The sequence below is a fragment of the Bubalus bubalis genome, chromosome 23, assembly GCF_019923935.1.
Source record: "Bubalus bubalis isolate 160015118507 breed Murrah chromosome 23, NDDB_SH_1, whole genome shotgun sequence".
In the NCBI taxonomy this organism is placed as follows: Eukaryota; Metazoa; Chordata; class Mammalia; order Artiodactyla; family Bovidae; genus Bubalus; species Bubalus bubalis.
Window position 1 is genome coordinate 22,557,239 of NC_059179.1, and position 26,661 is coordinate 22,583,899.

Here is a 26,661-nt window from a genome sequence, read left to right on the forward strand (position 1 = left end):
TGACTCTCAAGTGCACTTTATTGGGCCCCTGGGCCTTCAAACACAGTCCTCGTCGATCCTGGGGTGCCCCCTCCCCACACTGCCAGCTGCGCTGCAAGGGGCGTGGGTGGAGGAAGCACCTCTGCGGCGGCTCGTCTGCTCTGAAGGGTCTTGGGTGATGCTGGGCCACAGTATTGTGCCTCTCCCCTGCAGCCACCATCCCACCCCCAGTAGCTAGACCCTCCTCGGGGTAGAGAAGTGGGGATGCCTGGGCCTCCAAAGCAGGAAGCTGGCCCCAAGCCAGGTACCAGTTCCTGCCTAAAATGGGCAGGGGGCCATGTGCACAACCCTTCAGGGGCAATGGTGAGGTAGACAGGGTAACACCTGACCCTGCTGCAGAGAGCGCCAGGCCATCCTGGGAGCCAGGCTGGCCCTTTCCAAGCCCAGAGGAGCCAGTGGTTGACGCAGTGAGGTTCAGCCTGCTGAGGCTGGCTGAATGGCCAAGAGGGGCAGCCAGGTCACCAGTCCCGCTCAGCGGGTTCTCGGTAGGGCAGGCCCAAGAACCTGAAGACATCCTTCTCAGTGGGGGTGGGCAGCACCTGGCCAGAGCCCACCTTGTGGCCTTGGGCACTGCGGACCACAGCTGTGCTGAGGGCATGCTCTGACAAGCTCATGCCCTTGGTCTTGGCCAGAGCCCGCATGGAGCGGTTGAAGTGGGCAGAGCCGGTGAAGTAGAGCAGGGCGCAAGCGAGCTCGCTGTAGGGAACGACGATGATGTCCAGTCGTCGGTGCCGCCGCCCTGGCCCCGGGAGCTGGCACACACCCAGGTACTTCTGCTGCTGGCCATTCTCCTCGTGGCTCACCAGGTCATCCGTCAGGAACCCTGGCCCAACACAGGAGGGCGCTGGCAGGGCGGGGAGCCAGGGCCTGGGCTGCCCAGCCCAGGGCCATCTGACCTCCCAGGCCTCTCCTGATTATCCCTGGGTCCTCTGTCCCCAGCTTGTCCATTTATTTGTAGGCTTTTTTCAGGCCTGTGTCCTTTTCTATAGAATATGCATAGTAACTCCTCCCATGGCCCACCCCCACCCGCTACACTGGGGGCATGGAAAGATCCGATGAACCCTTGACTTGCACGACCTCTGGGAGGTGTGAGGAGCTGATTCATCTCTTCCCTGCAGTGGCTCTGGCCCAGGGGAGAGGTGGGTTCTGGTGGAGCAGCCTCCCCTGCTTCCTGCCTAGAGATGGGAACTTTGAGGCTCTTTAGCCTGGGGGCCACCTTGCCCCTGCCCACCTGCTCACCTGGGGGTGGGGCTTATACCTTGCTGCCGGAGGCTGTCCAAGAGGCGGCTGAAAATGCCCTGGTGAGAGCGGCCATCTGGGTGGGTGAGCAGCACGTCCATGTCACCACAGGTTGCCTTTCCCCGACGGTATGAACCACATGCCACGCACAGCAGCCCGGGGTTGAGGGCCTGAGCTGCTTTCCGGACCTGGGAGAGGACAGTGAGGAGGGTGAGGGCTGTGGGCCTTCCCTGTCCCAGGAGCCCACACACCCCTTGGGTTCCAAGCCAATCCCTGGATGCAAGGTCCAGCCTGAGAGAGAGAGCTTCAAGGAACAGAAGAGGAGCTCCATCCATCCTGGGGAGCAGTGCCTTGCTGGGACAGAAGAGAAGAAAACGCGCTCACACCACTGGGTGCGGCCTGGGGAGAGATGAGAAGGCCGTGCTCGGACTCTGAGGGAAGCTGTGGCTCTTCCCTCTAGAGCTCTTCAAGAGCAGACAAACATACCTTCTCTGGGGTCTGCCCCAACCCATACACCCAGGTGTGTGAAGCTCCACTGAATACAGAGGGCCAGGTGCCAAGGAGCCCTCAGCCAGGTCTCAGCAGCCCCAGGTATCTCTGGATTCAGAGCTAAATGCAGAGTGTGTGAGTTGGGGCTTGAAGCCTGACAGGTGGTTGGCAGGGTGCCCCTGGTCCAGGCCTCTGGGGAGACAGAACCCAGAAATATAATTGCATGTGTAGGGAAGGAAAGGAGAGAGCAAAGAGGGAGGGAAATCTGAGCAATGGCCACATCCTTACTTGAAGGAATGGGGCTCGGTGTGGAGGGAGCTGAGGCAGAGGGATCATGGTGCACTGAGTGGATGGGGCTGAGGGAGGTTAAGCCCATTAGTCTCCACACCAGAAACACTGAGGCCTTTCGTATGCGGATAGCTTCCCAGTCTCCACCACAGGACACTGAGATTTCTGGGACCTTGGATACTTCAATTCTCTTGACAGGCAGGCTTTGCTAATCCCCTCAACCCCCTTCTTGAGAGTGTGGGAGGAGGCCTAGGATGAATAATCCCATCAAAACCTCCTAAAGCTGGAGAACTTAAATGGGGAGAGTGGGCCCTTCTGTTCCAGTGGGTTGGGGCTGGAGGCTCGCTGGGGCATTGTCTGTGCCCAGATACCATGGCTGAGTGACAGGTCATCACGGGCACTAAGGCCCAGTGATGGGTGGACAAAGGCGCTTGCCTGTCCATCCCACACCAGCCTCATAGTCATGTGACTGGGAGAAGAGCTGGAGGGTGATTTCAGCTAAGCTGGGCCAGTCTCCAGGGAGTCCTGCCATATTAGAATCATAGCCATAGTGAGCAAACCAGCCCCTAACCTTAATGCCAGCTGAACAAATGATACATCTCACCCTAAATGTACCCTAGTCTCCCTCTAATCTAGGTTTTACACGAATTTAACCCCTAACCCAACTCTAAACCAAACCCTATCTTGGCCAAACCTTATTTCTAGGACAATCATAAATTTTAACTAAAAGCATCCAACACTAAGAAAACTCTACTAATTCAGGTCTAACCTTAACTTGACTCTGGATCTAGCTTTCCTCCAACCTCAAACCTAATCCTACTGGCACTGTGCCTTTACACCAATTCTAACCCAAACCTTGAACCAGCCTTCAGAGGGCTGCAGAAGGTATGTACTTCCGAAAAGAGATATACAACTTTGTGCATTTTTACAGATTGTGGACAGAAAAGAGTCCATGATTTTCATTAGGTTCTCAAAGAAGTTTGTGGGTCAAAAAATGTTAAGAACCTCTGCCCTGATCAATCCTACCCTAGCCCAGTTCAAATCCCAATATCTTCAAGTAGTTCTGACCATAATCCAGCTCTGATCAAGCCCTGACATTAACCCAGTCCTAACACCACCCTAGCACCCAAGCCAGGGCTAACTCTGCCTGACACTGAGACCCCTACCCCACACAGCTAGTGCTGCAGCCCTTCCCTGCCTAAGCCAACGTGCTCTTTGCCCACTAGTTCCAGTCTCTGGCGGCCCACAGCTTCCTCTGCCTGCTGGGCTCCCCCATGAGAGATCAGGAGTTCCTGGCTTTGAGCCGGGCCCTGGCCCTGTAGCAGTGGCCGTCCTCACTGCCCTGGGACACCTGCTCACTGTCTGCTCAATCTCTGCGGCCTCCTCCCTGGGCATGCGGTCTAGGAAGTCATCATAATGCTTCAGGCCAATGGCCTGCTGGGTAGTCAGACAGGCCTGGTTTCGGATGTCTTCTAAGCTCCGGAAACCCTGAAATAAAGAAGCCAGATGGGAAGGCTATGAGGATCCAGAACCAACGAAGAGACAGTGAATAAGCAGACATACAAGGTTTTCATCATCTCTAGACTCCAAGGAAAGCATGAGGCAGGAGCAAGCCCAGGGTCTGTAATCAGTGGGACTTGGGAAAGGCAGGGGCATGGAAGACACACCTCAACCCAGCCCTGCCCCAATCCTAAAACACTCATTCATCATCTCATCAATCTGGGGGTGATTCTGGGCATGGCTGGGTTTGGGAACCACTGTTCTGGATTCTCAGCCCCTAGGTCTGGTCTGCTCAGGAAGGCCCTTGTTTTTCTGGGGGACAGAGAAATATACTTCTTGTCTCTGCCTACACCACAGACAAAGCCTCAAAGATACCAAACAGGGTAGTTCTGAGAGCCAAGAGAGGATCTGCATGGGCCCTGGTCCCTTTGAGAAGTGATCCCTCTCTAGTCTGGGTTCATTCTCATCAAAGCATAGGGCGAGAGAACTGTGGGACAGGAGCTCTAAGATACAGTAAAACTGAAGTGGGGGCTAGGACAGGGTGTGACCTGATGGTACCACATCTGGGCAGTCTTGGTTCCAGCTCCCCAGATGTTGGAGAAGAGCTCTAAGACAGGCACGCTTTCGCTGATGTGGTCCAGCTTCCGCAGATGCCCACTCTCCAGGATCTCGACAATCTTCTCAGCCATCCGCTTTCCAATCCCAGGGATACCAAAGGCCTCCTAGAGAAAGAGGAGGCAGAGGCAGGAAGGAAAGGTGAGAAGGAAGGAAAGGTGAGAAGAAAGGAAAGGTGAGAAGATGGGAGGAGCAGATTCAGCAGTGGGGAAACTGACTCCTTTAGCAGATGTCTTGAGTGAAAGCCAGTCTGGTTGGTGGGCAACTGATAGCTGTGTAAAGCTTGGGCACAGCTGAAGATGAGAAGTGTGGCTGGAGTGGGCTGGGTAACTTGTCTGCTGGTTCCCAGAGGATGGAGCTCAGCACAGGGAGCAGAGGAAGGGCAGCGGGGATGACACTGGGCAGCGTCACCACAGCAGGGGGGCCAGCATGAGGCTTTACCCTGTGTCGGGTCCTGCACTACATGGGTCATCCCTTTGAGTCCTCACGGGAACACTGTGTTTGTTACTATTCTTAGTCCCTTTTTACTCATGAGGAGACTGATGCTCAGAGGATTTGAATAACTGGCTTAAAGTCAGGCAGTTAGTGAATAATGGGAACCAGAATTTAAACCCTGGCCTGTTGATCTTCAGAGACTCAACTTTTAAGCAACTTTTTTATTACGGAAAAACTCAAAAGTAAAAGAGTATACTGAACCCACAGACCCAACACCCAGCTTTTATAATTATCAAGATTTTTGCCAAGCTGCTTTCATTAATCTCCCTGTTTTTTTCTTTTGTGAAAGTCCCAGACATCAGAAAATGTTAAGCCCTCCACCTGACCCCCACTACAGAAGACCCCCACACAGCCCCCCACATGTCCTCCCCTGGCCCCCAGGTACCTGGTAGGAGGTAACGGGCTTGTGGAAGCTCTTCAGGGCATTGATGGCCTTGGCATAGCCCAGGGCCCTCCACTTGTCTCCCTGAACGCTGTAGGCTTTGGCCAGTACTTCCAGCTTCTCTGTGATATGGGGGTTGTGGTTGATCGCCTTCTGGCTTGAAGGCTGTGCACAGACCCACTTATCCAGGCCCTTGGGGGCTGGGCTAGGCTCACCATCTCCCTCAAAGGGGGTGGGGTAGCGGCCACTGATCAGGGCTTCCAGATCAGCAGCGCTAACCTGGGTCTCTTCCCCATCGCTGCTTTCACCATCAGAGCTGGTCTTGAGATAGGGAAGAAGAGACAGTAAGTTCATGCCGCCCATGAGGAGGGCTCCTTCGAGGTGGGGGCTAAGTTTCCTAGTCAGACCCAAGTATGATGCTGGGTTTTCTGCAACAGACCTGGATCTCCTTAAGTGTGGGGTCGTGTTCCACCTGGCTTCCCCTAGTGCCCAGCCCTAGGATCCCCAGTGAAATGTGGTAGATAGGCAAATACAGGAGTGATGAATGCTGGGAAGAATTAAAAGACTTCTCAATAAAGACAGCCCTCCTCTCTCAGGGGCCTGGAACTTTCTGAACACCAGGCCCTCCCTGTTTCTGTGACCTAGTTCCCAGGAGAAGGGAGCCGTGGGGGCTGGGAGACTCCTGACCTGGGCTTGGATGCTTGCAACCGCATCTGCCCTCCAGGAAGGAGATACAGGTCTGGTGGGAGGTCGGGAAGGAGACAGGGCTGTCCTGGGCTGAGCCTCACTGGCTCCAGGAGGCGTAAAAGAGACTTGGTCTGCCTTGCTGAGCTGTGCTTGATCCAGGTACCTGCAGGATGGTGATGGCAGGTTAAGACACCAGAGTCTCACCCCATATCTGTTTCCAATCCTTCTCGACTCTGAAATCTTTTTTTTAATGTGTCTAATTAAGACAATGAGAGTTTAATAGCTCAAGAAAACATTTGAGGAAAGACTTGGACCAGCCCACCTCTTGGGAGTGAAGATGCCGAATCCTGCTGTGTCCACCAGCCTTCTCTCCTGTAGGCACGAGCTCAGCCAGGCTGACTTCACCAGCTGAGCACCTGGGGGCAGCTGGGGCAGTCTAAGGAGGCGGAGGGCTCGCTCACAGTCCATGCCTTCATCCACCACAATGTGAGTGACCCCTGGGGCCTGAGCAGGGCATATCTGGCCACCATGCTGGACAATCTGATTCTCAAAGAGTTCTGCCCGGGCTCTCCCAATGCCGGTGGGCAGAACATGCACCCGCACGGAGCTCAGCCACTCTGTGGAGGGGGCATCCAGACGCCTGCTGTCATACTCAGACATGATGCAAATGAACCCTTCACAGTCCCCTTCCCCCAGTCATTTCCCCCCCCCTGTCTTCTGGGCATTCCACCACAGTATACAGTTAATTTCCTCACGGGCCATCGCCTGATGTAACAGGCAGATTCTGATACGTCCTGTTCCCTGATGGAACCTAGAACTGTGTCTGGCACATTGCAGGGAGCCTATAAATCACTTCATTTGATCATTTATTCTTTCAACACATATTAATAGACACTTATTATGTATCAGGCACAAGGCACATGCTTTGCTACTACAGGCCTCACAGTCTAATATATTCCCCTCTCCCAACCCAGCCTACCATGTAAGTTTTTGCCATCTATTTGTCACTTTGGCTGCAAAATAGCATAACTCTGGGGACCTGAGAAGGATCACCTCCCCTCACCAGCAGGCAGCTTCCTAGAGGAAAGGATTCTATTGGTCATTTCCTTAGGGACCAGGGAGTATTTTCTGATTTATGGAGGCCTTGGCGTGTGGTAGAAGATGAAACAGCAAGTCACCTGTCGAAGACTGGGGACCAAGTTTAGGACAAGAGAGGTACAAACAAACCTGCAGGCTCTGGGTGGGCAGAGTTAGCTGTAATATCTGATTCTGGGCATGAAAGATGTAAGAAGCCTGAGGCTCAAGCACATGAGGGCCCTGAGGGTGGGTCCACTCACCTCCTGCTGCTTCTCTGTCTTCCCTCTTGGGAATCTTGGCAAGAGTTTTTGATGATGGATTGGTGTGAATTTTCTTCCGCTTGGGAAATGCCTTCAAGATGCCCTTGGGGTCCATTGAGGTATGGCTGGACCCTAGCCTTTCTGTTGGAAGGTTGATCAGGGCAGTTGTCATGTGCAACCCAGACTTGGGGCTCCCCAACCCCTCTATGAAGGTGGGGTCTCTACTGACAACAGTTTGGGGACAGTAGCCAAGTTCCCAGGAGTCTCACAAAACCCAACTAAACTTGGCTTAGCCCAGCTCAACACATGGACAAAGGAGCCTGGTAGGCTACAGTCCATAGGGCCACAAAGAGTCAGACACTACTGAAGTGACTTAGCATGCACAATCACCAGTCTTTCAGAATACTGGGGAAAATAAGAAGAGTGGAAATATCCAGGGAACTTTTGAAGGGGGAACAAATGACATCATGGGCTTCCCTGGTGGCTCAGATGGTAAAGAATCTGCCTGCAATGTGGGAGACGGGAGTTTGATCCTCGGGTCCGGAAGATCCCCAGAAGGGAATGGCTATCCACTTGCCCTGAGAATTCCATGGGCAGAAAAGCCTGATGGGCTACAGTCCATGGGGTCCAAGGAGTCAGACAGGACTCAGCGACTCCCACTTTCACTTTCAAAGGGTATCATTCCTCAGGGGGCTGCTTTGAAGATTAACTGTGCAGTATCTGCTCCTGCTGCATTCCACTTCCAAAAAGCTTTACGAAAATGGGATACCAGACTAGGAACAGGCTCCATCTTTAGGAAGGACTTGTGCTTCCAGAGGGAGTGGGGATTGGTGGTGGGGGCGAAGGGGAACCTGTTTATCTTTCTCTACCCGCATCACAAGCCCGCAGAGGAAAACGGGGAGGGTCGGGGTGGCTGGTGGAGTTTAGGGAGCCGGGGTGGGGAACGCCCTGCACCTGCTCTGGTCTTGGACCTCTCGGCACCGGAACGCGCAGGCCCGCAGCTGCGGGGAGACGCACGACTGCAGCAGGTGTGGGGCGCCTTCCGGGACTGGGGAGTCTTGGCCTCACAGCTGGGGGTGGAGAAGACGCTGGCAGGTGTGAGGCACCCGCCGCGTACCGCAGCTGCCGCGCGCCAGGGACTCCCGGGGTGGGGCTAGGGGAGCGCTGGACTGTCCGGATCCTGTCCTGAGGATTCCTCCCCACTCCCCAGATTTGGTACAGAATAGGGTCAACTCCGGACCCGACGGGTCACCGGGGATGGACAGGCATAAACTACTTACCAGAGCAGCCAATGAGAGCAGACGGAGGGCGCGGGGTTCGCGGGGTGGGAACAGGCCAATGCCCAGAATATCTTCCGGGTCATCCGGAAGTGTCCCTAGGCGGAACGGTTGCCATGGCAGTGGCCAGGTACGCGGCTCGTTGGAGGGAAGATGGCGGTCACCGGCTGGCTGGAGAGTCTGCGGGCGGCAGAGAAGACGGCGCTGCTGCAAGACGGTAACTCGAGGCCCCCCACCCCGCCACTCCCATCCGCGAGCACCTTGTTCCTTTCCACCAGGGTCCAGCCCTCCGCGCTGGCGCCCCCGGGACGGGCCCAGCCCGGAGGGTAAGGCTGGAAGGTCGCAGCCTCCTGCCAGGGCAAGTTCTGCATTTGCAGATGAAGAAACCGAGGCTCATATAGATGAGGCGACTGGAACACCCTTCTCTGAACACCCCTAGTTTCCTCCACACTACCTCGCTCCTCTCTGCGTTCTGTTAGTAATAAATAATTCTTTTCATGTTCACTATGTCATTTGCTCTTCACCGCAGTCCCGAGAGGCTGTTTTCCACTCTGTTTTACAGAAGAGGAAACTGAAATCCAAGATTTTAGGTCGGCCGCAGCTCCCCCAGTCAGTGGTAAAAGTGGATCTTGACCTGGGATCCCGTGAACCCCAGTCTGGAAATGTGTCATAGAGACGCAGGACACCTGCGCTGTAGTTAGGACTTTGCCTTTAATTTAGCGTGGGCTCCCCAGTCGGCCTCTTATATTTGAACCTCACTTTCCTCATCTGTAAAATGAGGTGAATTGATTATCTCTGTTATCTCTGAGGTCCTTTGCACTTATGTTTGTAAGTGAACTTCTACATGTTCCTTGGGACTTTAAAGGAGACAAAGCAACGCTTCCCGCCCCACCCCATCCCCTCCCCCGCCACTTCCCCCATTCCTGCTGGTTCTGGAAGAGGTAGACACAGGGGTATGGAATTCTGACTTTCTAACACCCTAGGATTGGCCAGTGCTTGACGGTCCCTTCCTGGACCCACTTGGCAGCCAGAATGAATTCGGTCTGAATTCCTTGTAGCTTTCAGGAAACTGGCAGGGACTGAAATCCACAGGTAGAGGCCAGTCAAGAAAGCTTGGAAAGTGAAATCAGCTGGTCATTTGCTCATTTATTCAGGCAGCATTTAGGGATGCTTTTACTGTGTGTCAAGTTGTGTGCTAGAGCAGATAGAAAAAGACATGTCTCAGGAGTTCCCATAGTGGTCAAGAAAAAAAAAGGTAAATAAATGAGAGTGTATGTGTTAAGTAGAAGTTGGACTTTTCTATAGAATGCCATGAGAGCACAGAGGTGGAAATGATTCTTTCAGGAAAATCTGACAGAACAGGTGATGTTCATGGGCCCTAAAGGATAGATAGGTGTTTGCTAAGTGGAGAAGAGGGGATAGTTATTCCACCAAGAGTAACACACATGTGAAGACGCAGAGGTGTTAAAGTGTGTGGATGATTTCTAAGGGCATAACAAAACATTTAGTGAGGCTGAAGCCTTTACCCAGTCAGTCCTAATATCTACCTACACTCTGTCAGGTCCTGGGTGCTAGGATGCAAGAGTGAATAAAAGGTCCCTTTTCTCAAGGAGTGTTAAGGGGAAGTGGTAGAACATGAAAAGAAATTGCAGAGAAATTGGAGTTGTGATGGATCTCCTTTGCCAAAGTAAAGATTTTGAACATTATCTCATAGGACGGTGAGATTTGTTTTTATTGTAATTAGTATATAACATATAGTCACCATTTTAGCCTTTTTTAAGTGTAGTTTTGTGGCATTAAGTATATTCACATGGTTGTGCCCCCATTGCCACTGCTGCTAAGTCACTTCAGTCGTGTCCGACTCTGTGTGACCCCATAGATGGCAGCCCACCAGGCTCCCCCATCCCTGGGACTATCCATCTCCAAAACGTTCATCTTCAGCTGCAACTCCATACCCATTAACTACTAACTCCTCAGCTGAAACTCTGTATCCATTAAACACTACTCCTCAGTCTCCTTATCTTCGGCCCTTGGCAATCACCATTCTACTTTCTATCTTCATGAGTTTGGTTACAGCACGGACCTCATATAAGTGGAGTATACGATATTCGTTGTTTTGTGACTGGCTTATTTCACTTAGCATAATGTCTTCAAAATTCATCCATGTTGTTGCATGTGGAAATGAGGAAATGTCATTTGTTGCATGAGGAAATTTTGACTTCCTCCCTTTTTAAAGCTGAATAACATTCTTCCATTGTATGTATGAATATACCACATTTTGTTTATCCACTGGTATGTCAGTGGACACTTGAGTTGCTTCCACTTCTTAAAAAATTAATTTTATTAATTTTTATTAGAGTATAGTTGCTTAACAATGTTGTATTTGTATCTGCTGTACAGCAAAGTGGAATCAGCTATACATATATTCCCTCGCTTTTGGATTTCCTTCCCATTTAGGTCACCACAGAGCATTCTGTAGAGTTCCCTGTGCTATACAGTAGGTTTTCATTAGTTATCTATTTTTGCATAGTATCAGTAATATATACATGTCAATTCTAATCGCCCAATTCCTCCCCAGTCCCCCCTTGATATCCATACATTTGTTCCCTATGTCTGTGTCTCTACTTCTGCTTTGCAAAAGCATGTGTGTATGCTTAGTTGCTCAGTTGTGTCCAACTCTTTGCAACCCCATGGACTATAGCCCACCAAGCTCCTCTGTCCATGGAATTTTTCAGGCCAGAATGCTGGAGTGGGTTGCCATTTTCTCCTCCCAGGGATCTTCCAAACCCAAGGATTGAACTGGTGTCTTCTATGTTAGCAAGTGGATTCTTTACCACTGATTCGCATGGGAAGCCCTGCTTTGCAAATAAGATCATCTATACCATTTTTCGATATTCCACATATATGCATTAATATACATATTTTTTCTTTCTAACTTCACTCTGTATGACAGTCTCTAGCTCCATCCATGTCTCTGTAAATGACTCAATTGTGTTCCTTTTTGTGGTTAATATTCCAATGTATATATGTTCCATATATGTTAAAAAAAAAAACAAAAAAAAAAACCTTTGAAACTATTTATTTTGGACTGTGCTGGGTCTTTGCTGCTGCGCGTGGGATTTCTCTGTTGATAGTTAGACGATCGTGGGTGGCTCTCTAGTTGCGGTGCACAGGCTTCTCCTTGCCTAGATTCTGTTGTGGAGTGCAGGCTCTAGCGCCCTCAGGCTTCTTTAGTTGCTGCACGAGCTTAGTTGCTTTGCGATAGTGTGGAATCTTCCCAGATCAGGGATCGAACTCGTGTCCCCTGCGTTGGCAGGCAGATTCTTAATCACTGGACCACCAATGACGCCCCTGTGCCACATCTTTATCCATTCCTCTGTTGATGGACATTTAGGTTGCTTCCATGTACTGGCTGTTGTAAACAGTGCTGCAATGAACATTGGAGTACATGTGTCTTTTTGAATTACAGTTTTTTCCGGGTATGTGCCCAGTAATGGGATTGCTGGGTCATATCGTAGTTCTGTTTTTAGTTTTTTAAGGAACCTCCATACTGTTCTCCTTAGTGACTGTATCAGTTTACATTCCCGCCAACAGTGCATGAAGTGAAAAGTGAAAGTGAAGTCGCTCAGTCGTGTGCGACTCTTTGTGACCCTGTGGACTGTAACCTACCAGGCTCCTCCGTCCATGGGATTCTCCAGGCAAGAATACTGGAGTGGGTTGCCATTTCCTTCTCCAGGGGATCTTCCCGACCCAGGAATTGTACTCGGGTCTCCTGGCTTGCAGGCAGTCAGTCGCTTTAACCTCTGAGCCACCAACAGTGCATGAGGGTTCCCTTTTCTCTACACCCTCTCCAGCATTTATTGTTTGATGATGGCCATTATGACTGGTGTGAGGTGATATCTTATTGTAGCTTTGATTTGCATTTCTCTCATAGTTATGTTGAGTGTGTTTGTTGGCCATCTATGTGCCTTCTTTGGATCAATGTCTATTCAGGGCTTCCGTCCATTTTTTGATTGGGTTGTTTTTTTGCTATTGAGCTGCATGAGTTGCTTATATATTTTGGAGTTATTTTGTCAGTCACTTCATTTGCAAATGTTAATATTTTCGCCCATTCTGAGGGTTGTCTTTTCATCTTGTTTATGGTTTCCTTTTCTGTGCAAAAGCTTTTAAGTTTAATTGGGTCTTTTTGTTTTTATTTATTTCTGTTTTTGCTTTTGTTTTTATTCTTATTACTCAAGGAAGTGGGTTACTTCTGCTTTTTTTTTTAAACCGTAAATAACCACTGCTGTGAACACAGATGTGCAAGTATCTATTCTAGCCCCCGCCTTTCACTTCCTTTGGTCGAAGGACAGTGTTCAAACAAATACTTCATCAACCAGGATTTTGGTAAGTTTTTTTGTTAGTGATATCACAAAACAACATTGTTAGTTTTTTCTCTCCCTAATCAAAACCTAAAAAAGAAAACAAAAAACCCTAATGTGTGAATATGCCTTGTTAAACCACTCCTGGAGATCTGCCCTCCTGATGTGTATGTGAGTGGGCAGAGGATGTGGCTGTCTGCCCACCAAGAATCACTTCTCTTGATAACGAGAACCCAGTACACTTTTTCATAAATCATTATTTTTTCAAATTGTTAATTTATTCAATGATTGCTATTCCTGGTAATCCCATTATTTGCAGGAGGTGGACATCAGTATGTTAACAAGTTTTTTAGAAAATTAAAACCAGAAAAAAGTAAAGAGTACATTGTATGTGAGGTCAGTGTTTTATGAGGCTTGATATGATATATACAACACATAGACACATACGTATAGACACACACAAATACACATATGATAGATTACATATATACTGGATTGTGATCTATATCTTATTTCTTACCCTAGGTCCCATTCAGAAAGTTTGACAATCATTGGTCTAGAGAAACTGACTCTTTGTGGGCTATGTGGTATCTTTCATAAATAATTTATTTTCATTGTGGAAATATGAAAAATAAATAAACAAGTCGCCCATAATCCTCCCATGTGGCGATAATAACAATTGACATTTTAATACAGAAACATCCGTATTTTTTCCATGCATACAAGCTCACACACATATATTTTTTCTTTCACCAAAATATCATAGTAATATACTTAAATTTTTTTATATTCACATACATGAGTACATTTAAAACTGACTGAGCTATGAGGGAAGCCCTAAATATGTATTAGAATAAAGTATAGATGAATATTATGATCTTGGGTAAGGGAGGATAGTCTAAGCACAACTTCTGGATAATAACCACAAAGGAAAAAATAATTGACTATATAAAAAGTAAACATTTGTTTGAGAAAATCTGCTTTAAACAAAAAGGCAATTAAAACTGAGACTATTTGCAACATGTGTGGCATGTGCTAACTATATACAAAGCTCAATCAGATTAGTAAGAAAAAGATGAATACTGAAATAAAATAGGCTAAGGCCTAAACATGTAATTCACTAGAAATATGAGCAATAAACCCTTAGAATACTGTTCATCCTTATAACCTTAAAGCCATACAGATACCCTAGTATGGTTATTAGAGCCTCGACTTTGGCCTCAAGTGAGTTTAAGCTCAGGTTATCATTTCCTAGCTTTATGACCTTGAACCAGTTACATGATCTTTAGGCCTCAATTTTCTTTATTTGTGAAAGACAAGTACTGGAGGCACAGAGGATTATTGTGAGAATTAAATGCAATAAAGTATGTAAAGCGCCTGGCCCATAGTGAGCGCTGCGTCCTGCTGCACTGACGACCAGGCTCCAGGGAAGAAGAGGGTCAGGCCCGACGCCCTCAGCTACTCACAGGCAGCGCCTTGTACCCGCCTCCTGACAGGACAGCCTCTGCCAGCTCTGTGAGCCAAACAAATGATTAAGGGTGGTGTAACCTAGGGGCCTATGGAGAGGCCCTGCAAATTTGGGGGTGAGTGTCTCCAGAGTACAAATTCGGAATGACGCGAAGAACAAGGTCTTGGGGAGTGAATGGACAGCAAAAGGCTTGGTAGATTGGATGCAGTTGCAAGTATTGGCTAGTGGCTCCTTCAGCTGATTAAGGGCCTTGGGGCTCTATTCATCAGGGACATGCTGGGTACTGATTGCTGGGCATTGGCACTGTCTCACTAAGGAGCCTACCTGTCTGTTTACCTGTCTGTAAAAATGGGAAATTATCTAACCACTTTTAAGAAGATGCTTAGGATTATACTACTGAGATGGAAGAGTTGGTCTCAGAGATGCCCTTGAATTCTTTCCTTTTTTTTTCCTTTGAACATACGTTACTTTTGTTTTAGTATGAAATTGTTTTAACATTTGTTTTCTTTTAAATTTTTATTGGAGTGTAGTTGCTTTACATTGTTGTATTAGTTTCTGCTGTACAGCAAAATGAATCAGCTACCTATATCTCCACTGTTTTGGATTTCCTTCCCATTTAGGTCACCACAAAGCACTGAGTAGAGTTCTCTGTGCTATACAATAGATTCTCATTAGTTATCTATTTTATACATAGTATCAATAATTTATATATGTCAATTCCGATCTCCTAGTTCATCTCATCCCCACTTCCCCTTGGTATCCATATGTTTGTTCTCTATGTCTATGTCTCTATTTCTGCTTTGTAAATAAGACTGTCTATATCAATTTTTTCAGATTCCACATATATGTGTTAATATGCGGTATTTATTTTTTCTTAATTCTGATTGCAGTCTGTATGACATACTCTATGTCTGTCTAGGCCACTACAAATGACCCAATTTCATTACTTTTTATGATTAATATTCCACATCTTCTTTATCCATTTCTTCTCTTTCAATGAAAGATGAAGTGATGTTCTTTCATTCTTTCAATCAATATTTAGCTGAGCTCTTAAAATATGCCAAGTACTATGCTTAGTGTTTGGGAAACCATAGATAGAGGGGATAAAATCCCTCTCATCTTAGTAAAGAGACAGGCACTAACCATCCAGAATTCACACAGATGTAAAACCATAACCAAGGGAAATGCCATAGGGAGAATACGTGGGCGCTCCTGTCAGGTGCCATGTGATAGGAATAGCGCAGAGATGTGCAGAAGAAGGCGGAGTGAGGGGCACAGCTGGAGGGAGTTGTTGGTTGGGAAACCCAGTTCAGTAATCTGAGCACATAGACTTGGTTTTAGGAACTAGGGAGAGAAAGGTAAATATGATATCATTCTTGAAACAGATACTTTTAAAAGTATCATACTAGGTGATAAACACTCCACTGTGGACATGAATAAAGCACCAGGAAGGCATAAAGAAATAAGTGATGAATTTTGCCAAGGTGGCTAGGAGTGATAGTTTTAGGAAGACTTCCCAGTAGAAGTGACATTTCAGTTGGATTTTGAAGGGCAAGGAGGAGTTCAACAGTTGGGAAGAGTGGCTCAGACAGTAAAGAATCTGCCTGCAATGCTGGAGACCCAGGTTCAATCCCTGGTTCAGGACAATCCCCTGGAGAAGGGAATGTCTACCCATTCCAGTATTCTTGCCTGGAGAATTCAAGTCCATGGGATCACAAAGAATCAGACATGACTAAGCAACTAACACTTTTTTAGAGCTATTGCTCGTAGAATAATCAGCAGAACAAAGACATGTTCAGGGAAAGCAAATGAGTCCCAGGACTTGTCTTAAAGTAATGGTGGGTGATGGTTGTCAAGGAGCTCGTGGGAGGCTCTGGGAAGATTTTTAAATGCCCATGGCTGTTAGTGTTTCCCAGGCAGATCTCTGGATCTGAAGGCCCACGGCAAGGGGAGGCCCGGGGTAAGGCCCTCTTTCGCTTTGTGCCCAGGGAGAAGAAAGGCACACTATTTGTTCCCCGATGGGAAGGAAATGGCCGAAGAGTATGATGAGAAGACGAACGAACTACTTGGTAAGTGACAGGGGCCCCCGGTGGGCCTTAGGAACACTTGGGGTGACCTGAGCACAGGTAAACAGGCCTAGCTGAGGCTTCGAGGAGAAGCTCAGCAGTACATGTGGGAACTTGGCGAGACTGAGGCCCTTGAGGCAAAATTGTTCCTGAGAATAACCCGAGGTCAGGGCCGGACACCAGAGATGCAATGGGCGTCCACTTGACCAGTGAACCTCACTCCACCCCCAGGCAAATGAGAGAGTTAACTCTTCTAAGGTGTGATTGGGGGTATAGAGAAACCACTGGGAAAATCTTCACAGAGAAGGTAAAATTGGAAATAAGCCTTGTGGGCTAAGTCATGGTGAAGGCAGCTTTCCCTGCACTTTTTTGGCTTAATTTTTGTTTTGTTTTCTGAAACCACATCAGGACAAGCAAGAATCAGAGGCAGCAGCTTCTGACCTTGCCTCAGAGGCAGCTCTGTTAAATATGCCCCTTGTCTTGGAGAATGTCTGAATCAAAGGGAGGAGGAAGGAGAAATGGTGATTTTGCGGCATCATCACTTTCATTCCTGCAGCCCTTTTCCCTTTTCGTCTAAGAATAAGCTCATAAATAGAGGCTCCAGCTCAGATTTCTGGAAATTATTTGATTTGCTCATTCTCTGTTCTCAGGTATGCATATCAGCATTAACTGACTTCCCGAAGCTAGGTGGCTGGTTCTTTGACCCAGGGCCTGAGGCTGTCAGCAGTGGGAGTTGGTCTCTTTATTAAGTTTCACCTGAAATGCTAAGACCAATGATGGAATCATGGGCTGGGTTATTTTCTTGTCATTATTCTTGACTTTAATTTCTTCCTGGGCCTGATGGACAGGTAGTACTGTTGAGGGAATTTCTTTTTCCCTTTTTCTGACAGCTCATAAATGTCTAAAACTGACAACATGGATCACATGGGTTTGCATTCTCTTCGTCTCCAGTCTTAAAACGTGTGTCCTGCGCATGCTCAGCCGCAAAGTGAAGTGTTGATCCTTCCTTATTATGAGCTGCTTCAGTTCCAGTCCCAATTGGTTTAATATGGTGCTATTAAAAAATCTTGATGTGTTTAGCATATGACACTGATTTGGTGGAAACCAATTCAGTAGTAATATCCTCACAATGCATTGTAATTTATAGCACTCCCAGGGGGTGACAGCCTTGGAATGCCTAACGGGGTGAGCTTATGAAAGCAGAGGTCACGTGGGCTGACCAGCACCATCACCAGGCCAGGGACTCGCCACAGCTCCTCTCGCTGAGCCCCCAGGGGCACTGTCTTCTCACAGAGCGAATAATGCAGCTATTGCTGCTGTGGCTATAAAAACAAACAAGTAAACCCCAAGGCCTCTTCGTTGTGCTTGGACACAAACTTGAAATGAAGAACAAGCCCAGGTTACTTCATTGGTAACATCCCACGTGAACCTGTCACTTTCCCTCGTGGCAGGTCAAGACTAGACAGTGGCCTCCCAACTCCTTTTTCTTAAAAGCAGAAATGGAGGTTCATAGGAGAATTTTGTTTGAAAAAGTCTACCGAAGGATAAGTAATACTGTGCCTTTTATTGGGCACCATGCTAAGTGCTTTACACCACCCAGCCCCGTCACAGCCCAGCGTGGTAGGTAGGTGCTGCTGCATTAATTTTACAGTCAGGAAAACTGCAAGTTGCAAGAGCTTAAGCACCTTGCTCAGAAGCACATAGCTGGTTAGTTACAGGGCTTGGGTTTAAGCCTAGGTCTGTGTGATGAAGAGCCCGTGCTTTTAATCCACAACAACATACTGTTGGAAGTTGAGAATATTTAATCCTGTTTTGTTTTTTTAACTAAATTTTGTTCTCCTCAGAATGGCCCAAGGAGAGACTGGTGGGAGCAGGACAGAGGGGAACACTCCACTCAAACCACTGGGCCCTTTGAACAGCTGACCCTTTTCTTATTCATCTCCAACCACCCCACCCCATGCCTGCCAGCTTGCAAAATACTGTTTGTTTTTAATTTTTAAGTATAAATAATCCCAGGGCCTGAACTGACTTTCACTTGTGCATTCGTTGAAGCAAAATATGGACAGGGTTTTTGTGGCTGTAAATGGGAATGGTTTCCATTTTTTATTTTTTTCCAGCTAATTATACAAATTGGATAATTGGTCAAACTGGTTTTCTGTCTGAAAAACCCAGAAAGTAATTTATAGAGAGAATTACCAGTAGTGCATCCGTCTGGGTCAGAGCCCTTCCAGTCGGTGTTAATAACCATAGTAGTGTCATATTTTTTTTCCTGCCCGCTCAATGCTATTCATCCCCACCCCCCACAATGAATGCTGTATGTGTATTCATAGAGAAAAAAAACTGAAGGGCCCCATAACAATGATCGGAACATCAAACCAGCCCTAGAAGAACACAGCATGTCCAGGGGGGCCGAGGCTGAAGGGCAGGCCATCCCCCAGCGATTACATTCGGATTACTGGCTTAATCTGCTGTGGTATTTGACCGCCAGCCTAACCACCCCAGGCTGCATTTGGAGGATATTGAGCACTTTCATCCCCAAGCACTTCACCGGCTTTATAAATGACCCACTCGATTCCCTTCAGCCTCCTCAGGGATGGGACGTGGCAGCTGTTTAATAGCCACATAGCAATGTTGCAGTGTTTTAGGGCAGAAAAGAAGAATCCTACATCCAGTTTAAGCTGCAGGGAGTATTTAGGAAAGGGGAATGTAATTATCCACATTGGAAGTGGGCCAGGGCTGGGAGCTCTGGGGAAGGAGGCCTTTAGGACCTCTACTTTCCAGCCTACCTGAAAGATGGGGCCTCCTTTCAGCAGTCAGGGACATCAGCCTGCTTCCTGCTGACTTAGGAAAAAGGCCCCAGGCGCTGCCTCCTTCATATATTCCCCATCAGACCCTTTACAGGGTCATTGAAAGTCTCCTTTCCAAGGACTGGCCCTGGCTCAGCCAGGAAGATATGACAGCGTCCCAGGGAGCTGCCTTGCACACACCAGTTTGGGTTTAACATATAATCAAATCAGAGTGACAGCAGGTGGAAACAGTCTTCTGTTGCCGCAGGAGCTGTCCTTGAGTTCAGGAACAAAGACAGGACAAGAAAGACAAGATGAAGCGTGTATTTGCATGTGTGCATCCATGCCCACATCCATGGGAAAAATAATAAGGACTTCACCAAAATCATTTATTGGCTCTTATCTCACAGGAGAATGAGTACAGAGACCTTCTTCATATTCTAACAAAGAATTTAACCCCAAGATGTTAAAAACGGTGAAACAGCCAAGGGTCCAAGTTTCTGTGACCTGAGTGGCTTTTAAGGCCAGCAGTAAGGAAACCAGTAGCTAACTTTCCATCTCCTTAGGGTCCTTTTGGGGAACGTTTCTGTTCCAAACCCAATTATTCCCTAGATAAAAGAGCAGATCAGAATTGCCTTTCCTGGCCACCCTGGCACTGTGCTTCAGGACACGTGATTAACAAGGCCCGTGATCACTGGACACCTCACTTGTCCAGCCTCAAATAATTAAGTGTTTTTCAGAAATTAAATTTTCAAATAATTGAAGCTTTTCTTTTAAATGCTAAAACTTTAAAAAGAAATAGAGCTTTAAAAAAAAATATTATATATGCTATTGAATATTTTTGAGGAGGACATTGCAACCCACTCCAGTATTCTTACCTGTAGAATCCCCATGGATAGAGGAGCCTGGCTGGCTACAGGGTCGCAAAGAGTTGGACACGACTGAAGAGACTTAGCACAGATAAATATTTATAGAATATAAGTTAGCCATTTACTAGTGATTCAGATTCTGGTCTTGGAGTTAGGAGATGTGAATTTTACCTGTGGATTTTGCAAGTGAGTGTCTCTTTCTGAGCCTTGGTAATTCTGTATACTCTTCCTTGGAGAGAGGTAGCAGGGGTTGAAGGAGAGCAGGCACGGAAGAATGCTATTTCTCATTTGAAAGATACAAGCATTGGACTGGACGCTTTCTAAAAGAACCTCCACCTTTAAGCTCTGTTTTGACTGTTCTTACCTCAGGATCCCATCAGGGTCTCAGGATGCTTGTTTGCCCTCACACCAAATGGTCCCACATGCTTTTTAGTTCTGACTCTGCACTCAGTGTGAGCTATCCCATCATGCTGTTGTCAGTATGCCTGGGAAGAAATTAATGTCCTGCCTTATTCTACACATAGCATTTTGTATGTGTCTGAGGAAGAATCTGGGAGTGATCTTCTACAGTCGAGTGAGGTGCACGGGTCTGTCACAGTAAGTCGCAGCTTAGAGGCGTTTGTCGTTTCTGAATTTGTAGCTGTGAAGGCTGCAACCCAGAAGACTGGCTTCCTAGTTAAGCAAGGTATTACGAGAATAGATTTGGATGTACTTCTAGTCACAGTCCAGTCTCTTAAGAGAGAAGTATTTGTGAGAAAAAAAAAAAGTTGCCTATAAAGCATATTTCCAAGTTTTACTCTTCCTTATTAATTTTCATTATAAACTTGGAAATGTGTTTCTAGGGAGAGTTTCTGGCCCTGAGATGTAATAAAATCACATTGCAGAATTCAACAGACCTTATAAAAGCACATATTCAAGGGAAAATCCTCATTTTACAGCATACTTTTGTGTTCAGCTTGTGTGCCTTACTTAGAGCAGGGAGGGTGTTTGGGGTTTGGCACAGCTACTCAGAAGAAACCCATCCTGAGAATCACACTCACCCCCCCCCCCCCCCCGCCCAGAAAAGGAGCAACCACCACAGGACACCGGGTGCTTTCTGAGTTGTTTAGCTCCTCACGGCCCCTCCAGGAAGGCTGCTGGCCTGGAGCAGCGCCCGAGCTGCCACCTGGGAGACCCCCATTGCCTCAGGGAGGGAAGGAGCTGAGCGGTCGCGCTTGGGAAAGCCCCTTGTGGCCGCGGGCGGGCTGACAGCAGTCGGCCGTGACAGGGCTGGGTGGGGTCCCTGAGCATCCCAGTGGGGCTCTCAGTGTCTATTGCACTAGACTTTCCACTTAAAATTTCCATAAAAGTGTGGGCCTTACCAGAAAAAAAATTCTTATGCAAACATCTGGGGTGTAAAATAGAAATGATTATTTGCATTATAAAAGGATGATTCCACTCTATAAGAAGTTTATGTTAGATCTTTTATAAATAATACACTTAAAATGTGCCTCAAGTTTCCTGTAAACACAACTGTGGGGGTGTTATTTTAAGCCAGGTACACCTGAAATGAGTAAACCTCTCAATTTGGACTTCGGAGTCATGAGACAAATCTGCTTATCAGCTTGCACACTCTTAACTCCTTCTTCCTTTGCCTATTTTTAGAAGGAAGAATGCACATCAACTCAGGCTTCTTGGGATCCATATTTTCCCTGTTACTAGTAGCCACCCTTTTCCCAACCTTCACATCATCCCTGTGCTTGAAGTCATACCTGGGGGTTTCTGAACTTCACTTGGTGCCTTTCATAGCTTTAATTCTTTTTGTCTGGGCACCCTGATCTGTTCTTTACAAATTGTCTAATATTGAAATGCTCTCCTGAGATTTCAGGGGTTGTGTGGATAAAGTTAGTTCATGAAGGCCTGTCACTCCCACTTTTATCCTGTTCCTGTACCTAAAGTGATGTCAACGATTCAGCAGAAGAGAGCAGAACACCTTTCCTCCCCGTAATCCCACTGCTTCCTTCTCTCCTCAGTGAGGAAGTGGCGTGTGAAGAGTGCCCTGGGAGCCTTGGGCCAGTGGCAGATTGAGGTGGGAGAGCCAGCACTCCCAGGAGCAGGGAGCCTGGGGCCTGAACTCATCACGGAAAGCAGTGCCAATGTATGTCTGTCTGTCAGGTGTCTTGGGGAGGCTGGGGGAGTGGGCTGCTAGCCCTCAAGGGCAGCCACCATGTCTTGTTCACCTCCTCATCTCCAGTGTGCCCGCCTGGACGCAGTTCCCTTGAATGGATACCCAAAGGGTTCTGGCTTAGTCATCCCAGAGCAGGGGCTCCAGGCTTCGTAGGTCACAGCAGTGGAAGCATCAGAGGAGAGCTGAGGATCTCCCATTTTGTCCCCGGGTAGAGCTTTGTGGAGGGGAGCCATCCCTTCCTACCCCTCTCCAAGAATAGTCCTTGAATTGGATTTGCCTTCTGCAGCCCATATTCGTGCGCAAAGACACCAAGATGAGTTTCCAGTGGCGAATTCGAAACCTCCCGTACCCTAAGGATGTTTACAATGTCTGTGTGGACCAGAAGGAGCGCTGTGTTGTCGTCAGAACAACCAACAAAAAGTAAGTGGCGTGGTAGGCACTTGCCTACTTGTGTATGAACAAGGTGGGGGTGGGGTTTGACCTAGGGTTAGGACTCAGACGGTTCCCCACCTCAGAGGGTAGAGCAGCCTCCTCTTCCAGCTCTGAGAGGGGCAGAAGGGCTTTACTACAGCCCTAGAGTAGGTACTAAAAGCTGAAGGGCTTTCTCTCTTCAGCCCTTGAAGACTGTAATCAGAACCAGCTTGAATATTGTACTCAGCTCCATCAGGGCAGGGAAATTTGAACAATGAGTGTCTGGTCCAGTACTTGGCATATGCTGGAGCTCAGTAAACATTTGTTGGATGAATGAGGAGATGAGGAAATCACCCAGCCACTGACTTGCGATCTTAGGTGGTTCTGCTGTAAGATTACTATGCCTGGATCTCTGGCTGGCTCCAATCCATGATGAGCTTGGAGCTGGCAGGGAGCCAGAGCCTGGAAGGCACACCTGTCTGAGGTGGCAGTTACAGAGGTATCTGGGAGCAGCAAACTCGATCCGACCCCCCTGGGGGTGGGGGTGGGGGTGTCCCTAGAGGGACAAGGGGTGAGTGCTTCTTGGAAGTTTCTTGCATGATGTTTCAAAGAGTGTGCTCACATCCCTTTTCCTCCTCTTCTCATGGTCTGCTCAGTTCAGTTGCTCAGTCGGGTTGAGGGGACAGAAGGTGACCGAGGTGGAGATCTGATCCTGGCGGGACTGCTTCTTGGCTGATTATCTTGGAAATGCACTGATCTCGTTTGGGTTTCTGGAACTCTTACTGACCACAGAAGAGAAGAGCCCCGTAATGACTTGGTTGTGAACTGAGTCAGAGGGATTGCAGTGTAGGACCAACTCCCATGAAATAGATTCAGGGCATTGAGATGGGAGGTTTTACGAGTTACTAGTCCACAGGCGGTGAAGCTATCCAGCTTGTCTCATGGGGCGCTCAGCTTAGGCCAGAGATGCCCCCTCCAGTTTACCTAGAGTAAGGAGGACCCAGTATTGGTCCATCTTCTCAGGTGGTGTGGTGCCAGCCTCCCACCATCTCTCTCAGGTCCATGATGCCATAGGGAAGTAGTGTGGCTCCCAGGCTCCCCTAGTGCAACCCTGGGTTCACTCTCCTCTCTGACCCCCCACACCCTGTCACTTTGGCAGGGTTAAGGGGTGGGGAAGGGGTGGAGATGAATGAATTAATTTCAGGATTATTGCTGTACATGCAGCCAGCAGCCCTAAAGTGAGCCTTGTCTATAAATATAAAGTCATAATAATAAGGGTTTGTGTTTGTAAAGCACTTTATAGCCCTCAGATAAAAGGCAGTTTATTCCCGTTATTGTTCTCATCATTAACAGGAGTCAGTGCCTAAAGTAGAATTTAGCAATTTCAGACAACAGAGAAATTGCCTTTAGGAAAACAAACTCCATGCTTCAGCAAGCATTCCCTGGCGTCAGAGGCCCTGGGTCCAAACTAGGAACAAAAGTGCTTCTGATAGCACTTGAATCTGCAGCCCAGCAGTTTGTGGAGCTGGCTGCTGCCTTCCTTTTGTCCCCCAGAGGTCACTGTCGAATATAGATCTCAAGCAAAAATGTGATTACCAAGGAACGAGAGAAGAGAGGCTAGCTAGCTCACCAGAAAATTCATCTGCAGGCCAGTCCTCTGGGTCCCATCTCCTGCGCATATCCAACCATAGGTGGCACTGTTGGCCAGGCGCTCCACTCCAGCGCCCCGGGCAAGGGGAGATGCTGCTGAACTGCCCGGTGAGGCCAGGTGGGATGGGAGTCCCGCCTCCAGAGGGAGCAGGACCAGGATCGGGTTCCCACAGAGGGGAGGGTATGTGAGTGCTCACTTCAGGGCCTGCACTGAGATCTCAGGGTCAGCACGGCCCAGCCTGGCGCAGCACAGCCTTGGGACCCTCTGCTGAGAGGAAGGCGGGGGAGGCTGCTAAGCCCTCAACCGGCTCCTCCTGAGCCTAGTGGCATGTTCATTTTCTACTTGGAGTAGTAACACATCCTGTACCTTTACTTCCTCTAAATATACACAACTCAATGGCTATTCCTTTGAGCAGAGTTTAACTTTTTCAAGATACTGTAAAACTATTTTCTGATCATCATACCATCCAGTGGTGGACAGGGTATGTATAATTCTTGTGCTATATAGGAACGATTTCGTAAGAGCATCTATAAAGTCAGCATGATGCACTTGACTTACTGGAGGGGATAGTGATGGTTTTCATGCCCAGGCCTCTGCAGTTTCCACCACACTGTGGCTTTTCTGATTTGATGTCCTTCACCTGAAGGTTCCATGTCTGCCCTGATTCTAATATTCTGGAATATGGTTATCAATAAAAGCCAGAGTCCCTGAAAAACTGGGTTTGCCACTTTTCTTGATAGAATTGATTCCAGTGAATTATATCCTTGGCCTCAGGTAATAGCAAGAGATGAACCAGGGAAGGAAGAAGGTGCTTTTCTGGGATCTGATTGTGGCATCATGTGTTCCCATCATCTGTTAAGAATGCTTGTGCAGAGAAAAGGTTCTGAGCCTCAGCCTTAGAAGCTGGCAGCTCTGAGTAGAATGAGCTGGGCGTGGAGTAGGAGGATGTCAGCTTAAATCTGGCCTCTGCCACATATTAATCATGGCATTTTTGGGCAAGGTTTCCTCATCTATCACAGGAGAATACTCATGCGTACATCATAGATTGTTTGGGGAATTAGAAAATTGTATATTGTACTCAGCCCTGTGGCCGGCCTGAGGAAATTGGAGCCTAAAGAGAGTTTGGCTGATTTGACATTGGTAATACTAACTCTGTGGGAGTGTTAATAGGCATCTCTAGAAAAAAGGATTCTGTGGTCAAATAAGGTTAGGAAACTGAATTAAATGGGTTTCTCTTTGGTAGGACTTCTGAGAGCCTTAAATATGTGAATGTGCATTATAGGCAGAGGTGACCAGTTTGTCCGGAGTGTTGATGTTTAAGCAAGAAGGGAAGATGCGCCTACTGATCGTCTCAGGGACAGACTGACTACAGGCTTCCCTCGACCACGCTGGCTGAGCCTGTGTGCAGAGCACCCACGGGAGGTCTGTGGGTCCAGCCCATGTGACTCCACAGCCGTCCTGCTTCTACTATCAGCTTCCTTCAGAGCCTCTTTCTCTAGGCCTGCTCTCTTGTGCCCTTTCTCAGTTTACTGCGAAGGGAGAACAGGCTGGGAAAGGACTGGGAATGGGGAAGGGAATATAGCAGAGAAAGAGAGTGATGCAGTGCAGTAGGTCATCTCTGAAAGAGTGAAGGAGCTGTCTTTTTGCACAGCTTGGAGACAGGTACCAGGTTAGCCTGTTCTGTTCCCAGTGACTTAAAAGTTCATCTGGGGCAGCTATTTTATTTGAGAAAGGAATCTGGAGGAAGAAACAGGTCCTGCAAGGGTGCCCACTTTCACCATTACTATTCAACATAGTTTTGGAAGTTTTGGCCACAGCAATCAGAGCAGAAAAAGAAATAAAAGGAATCCAAATTGGAAAAGAAGAAGTAAAGCTCTCACTGTTGCAGATGACATGATCCTCTACATAGAAAACCCTAAAGACTCCACCAGAAAATTACTAGAACTAATCAATGACTATAGTAAAGTTGCAGGATATAAAATCAACACACAGAAATCCCTTGCATTCCTATACACTAATAATGAGAAAACAGAAAGAGAAATTAAGGAAACAATTCCATTCACCATTGCAACGGAAAGAATAAAATACTTAGGAATATATCTACCTAAAGAATCTAAAGACCTATATATAGAAAACTATAAAACACTGGTGAAAGAAATCAAAGAGGACACTAACAGATGGAGAAATATACCATGTTCATGGATTGGAAGAATCAATGTAGTGAAAATGAGTATACTACCCAAAGCAATCTATAGATTCAATGCAATCCCTATCAAGCTACCAACAGCATTCTTCACAGAGCTAGAACAAATAATTTCACAATTTGTATGGAAAAACAAAAAACCTCGAATAGCCAAAGCGATCTTGAGAAAGAAGAATGGAACTGGAGGAATCAACCTACCTGACTTCAGGCTCTACTACAAAGCCACAGTTATCAAGACAGTATGGTACTGGCACAAAGACAGAAATATAGATCAATGGAACAAAATAGAAAGCCCAGAGATAAATCCACGCACATATGGACACCTTATCTT

At 47.5% G+C, this 26,661-nt stretch overlaps 2 protein-coding genes across 9 annotated transcripts in view; one reads left to right on the forward strand and one right to left on the reverse strand.

Moving 5' to 3' along the window:
• Positions 1-8,576, reverse strand: POLL (DNA polymerase lambda). 7 transcript variants are annotated; one of them, XM_044935192.2, is made up of 10 exons: positions 8,352-8,573; positions 8,026-8,141; positions 7,072-7,212; positions 6,057-6,351; positions 5,735-5,897; positions 5,051-5,368; positions 4,104-4,277; positions 3,415-3,543; positions 1,298-1,466; positions 1-862 (listed from the first exon to the last, which is right to left on the reverse strand). In XM_044935192.2, the coding sequence occupies exons 1-10, from the start codon at positions 8,432-8,434 to the stop codon at positions 498-500; spliced, it is 1,953 nt and encodes a 650-aa protein (XP_044791127.2). In that variant the 5' UTR covers positions 8,435-8,573; the 3' UTR covers positions 1-497. The 7 variants fall into 7 exon arrangements, 6 of the variants coding, with proteins under 6 accessions (XP_044791127.2, XP_044791131.1, XP_044791129.2 ...); XM_044935197.2 differs by having other exon boundaries at positions 719-862; positions 3,407-3,543; positions 8,352-8,574; XM_044935193.2 differs by lacking the exon at positions 1-862 and adding an exon at positions 875-1,214 and having other exon boundaries at positions 3,407-3,543; positions 8,352-8,576.
• DPCD (deleted in primary ciliary dyskinesia homolog (mouse)) overlaps positions 8,431-26,661 on the forward strand; it is a 24,253-nt gene continuing 6,022 nt past the window's right edge. The window contains exons 1-4 of one of the 2 annotated variants that reach the window (XM_006053156.4): positions 8,431-8,565; positions 16,166-16,246; positions 21,911-22,035; positions 22,352-22,485. In XM_006053156.4, the coding sequence (XP_006053218.1) occupies positions 8,502-8,565; positions 16,166-16,246; positions 21,911-22,035; positions 22,352-22,485 (404 nt within the window). In that variant the 5' untranslated portion in view covers positions 8,431-8,501. The remainder of the gene's footprint in view (positions 8,566-16,165; positions 16,247-21,910; positions 22,036-22,351; positions 22,486-26,661) is intronic. The other variant, XM_025274038.3, reaches the window with a different exon arrangement.

Coding starts and splice junctions, on each gene's coding strand:
- POLL (XM_044935192.2), bottom strand. CDS start 8,434: ATGACCCGGAAGATATTCTGGGCATTGGCCTGTTCCCACCCCGCGAAC. Junction 5,369..5,734: donor TTGCAAGCATCCAAGCCCAG/GTCAGGAGTCTC, acceptor CCCTATCTCAAG/ACCAGCTCTGATGGTGAAAG. Junction 3,544..4,103: donor CCCAGATGTGGTACCATCAG/GTCACACCCTGT, acceptor TCTTTATTTCAG/GGTTTCCGGAGCTTAGAAGA.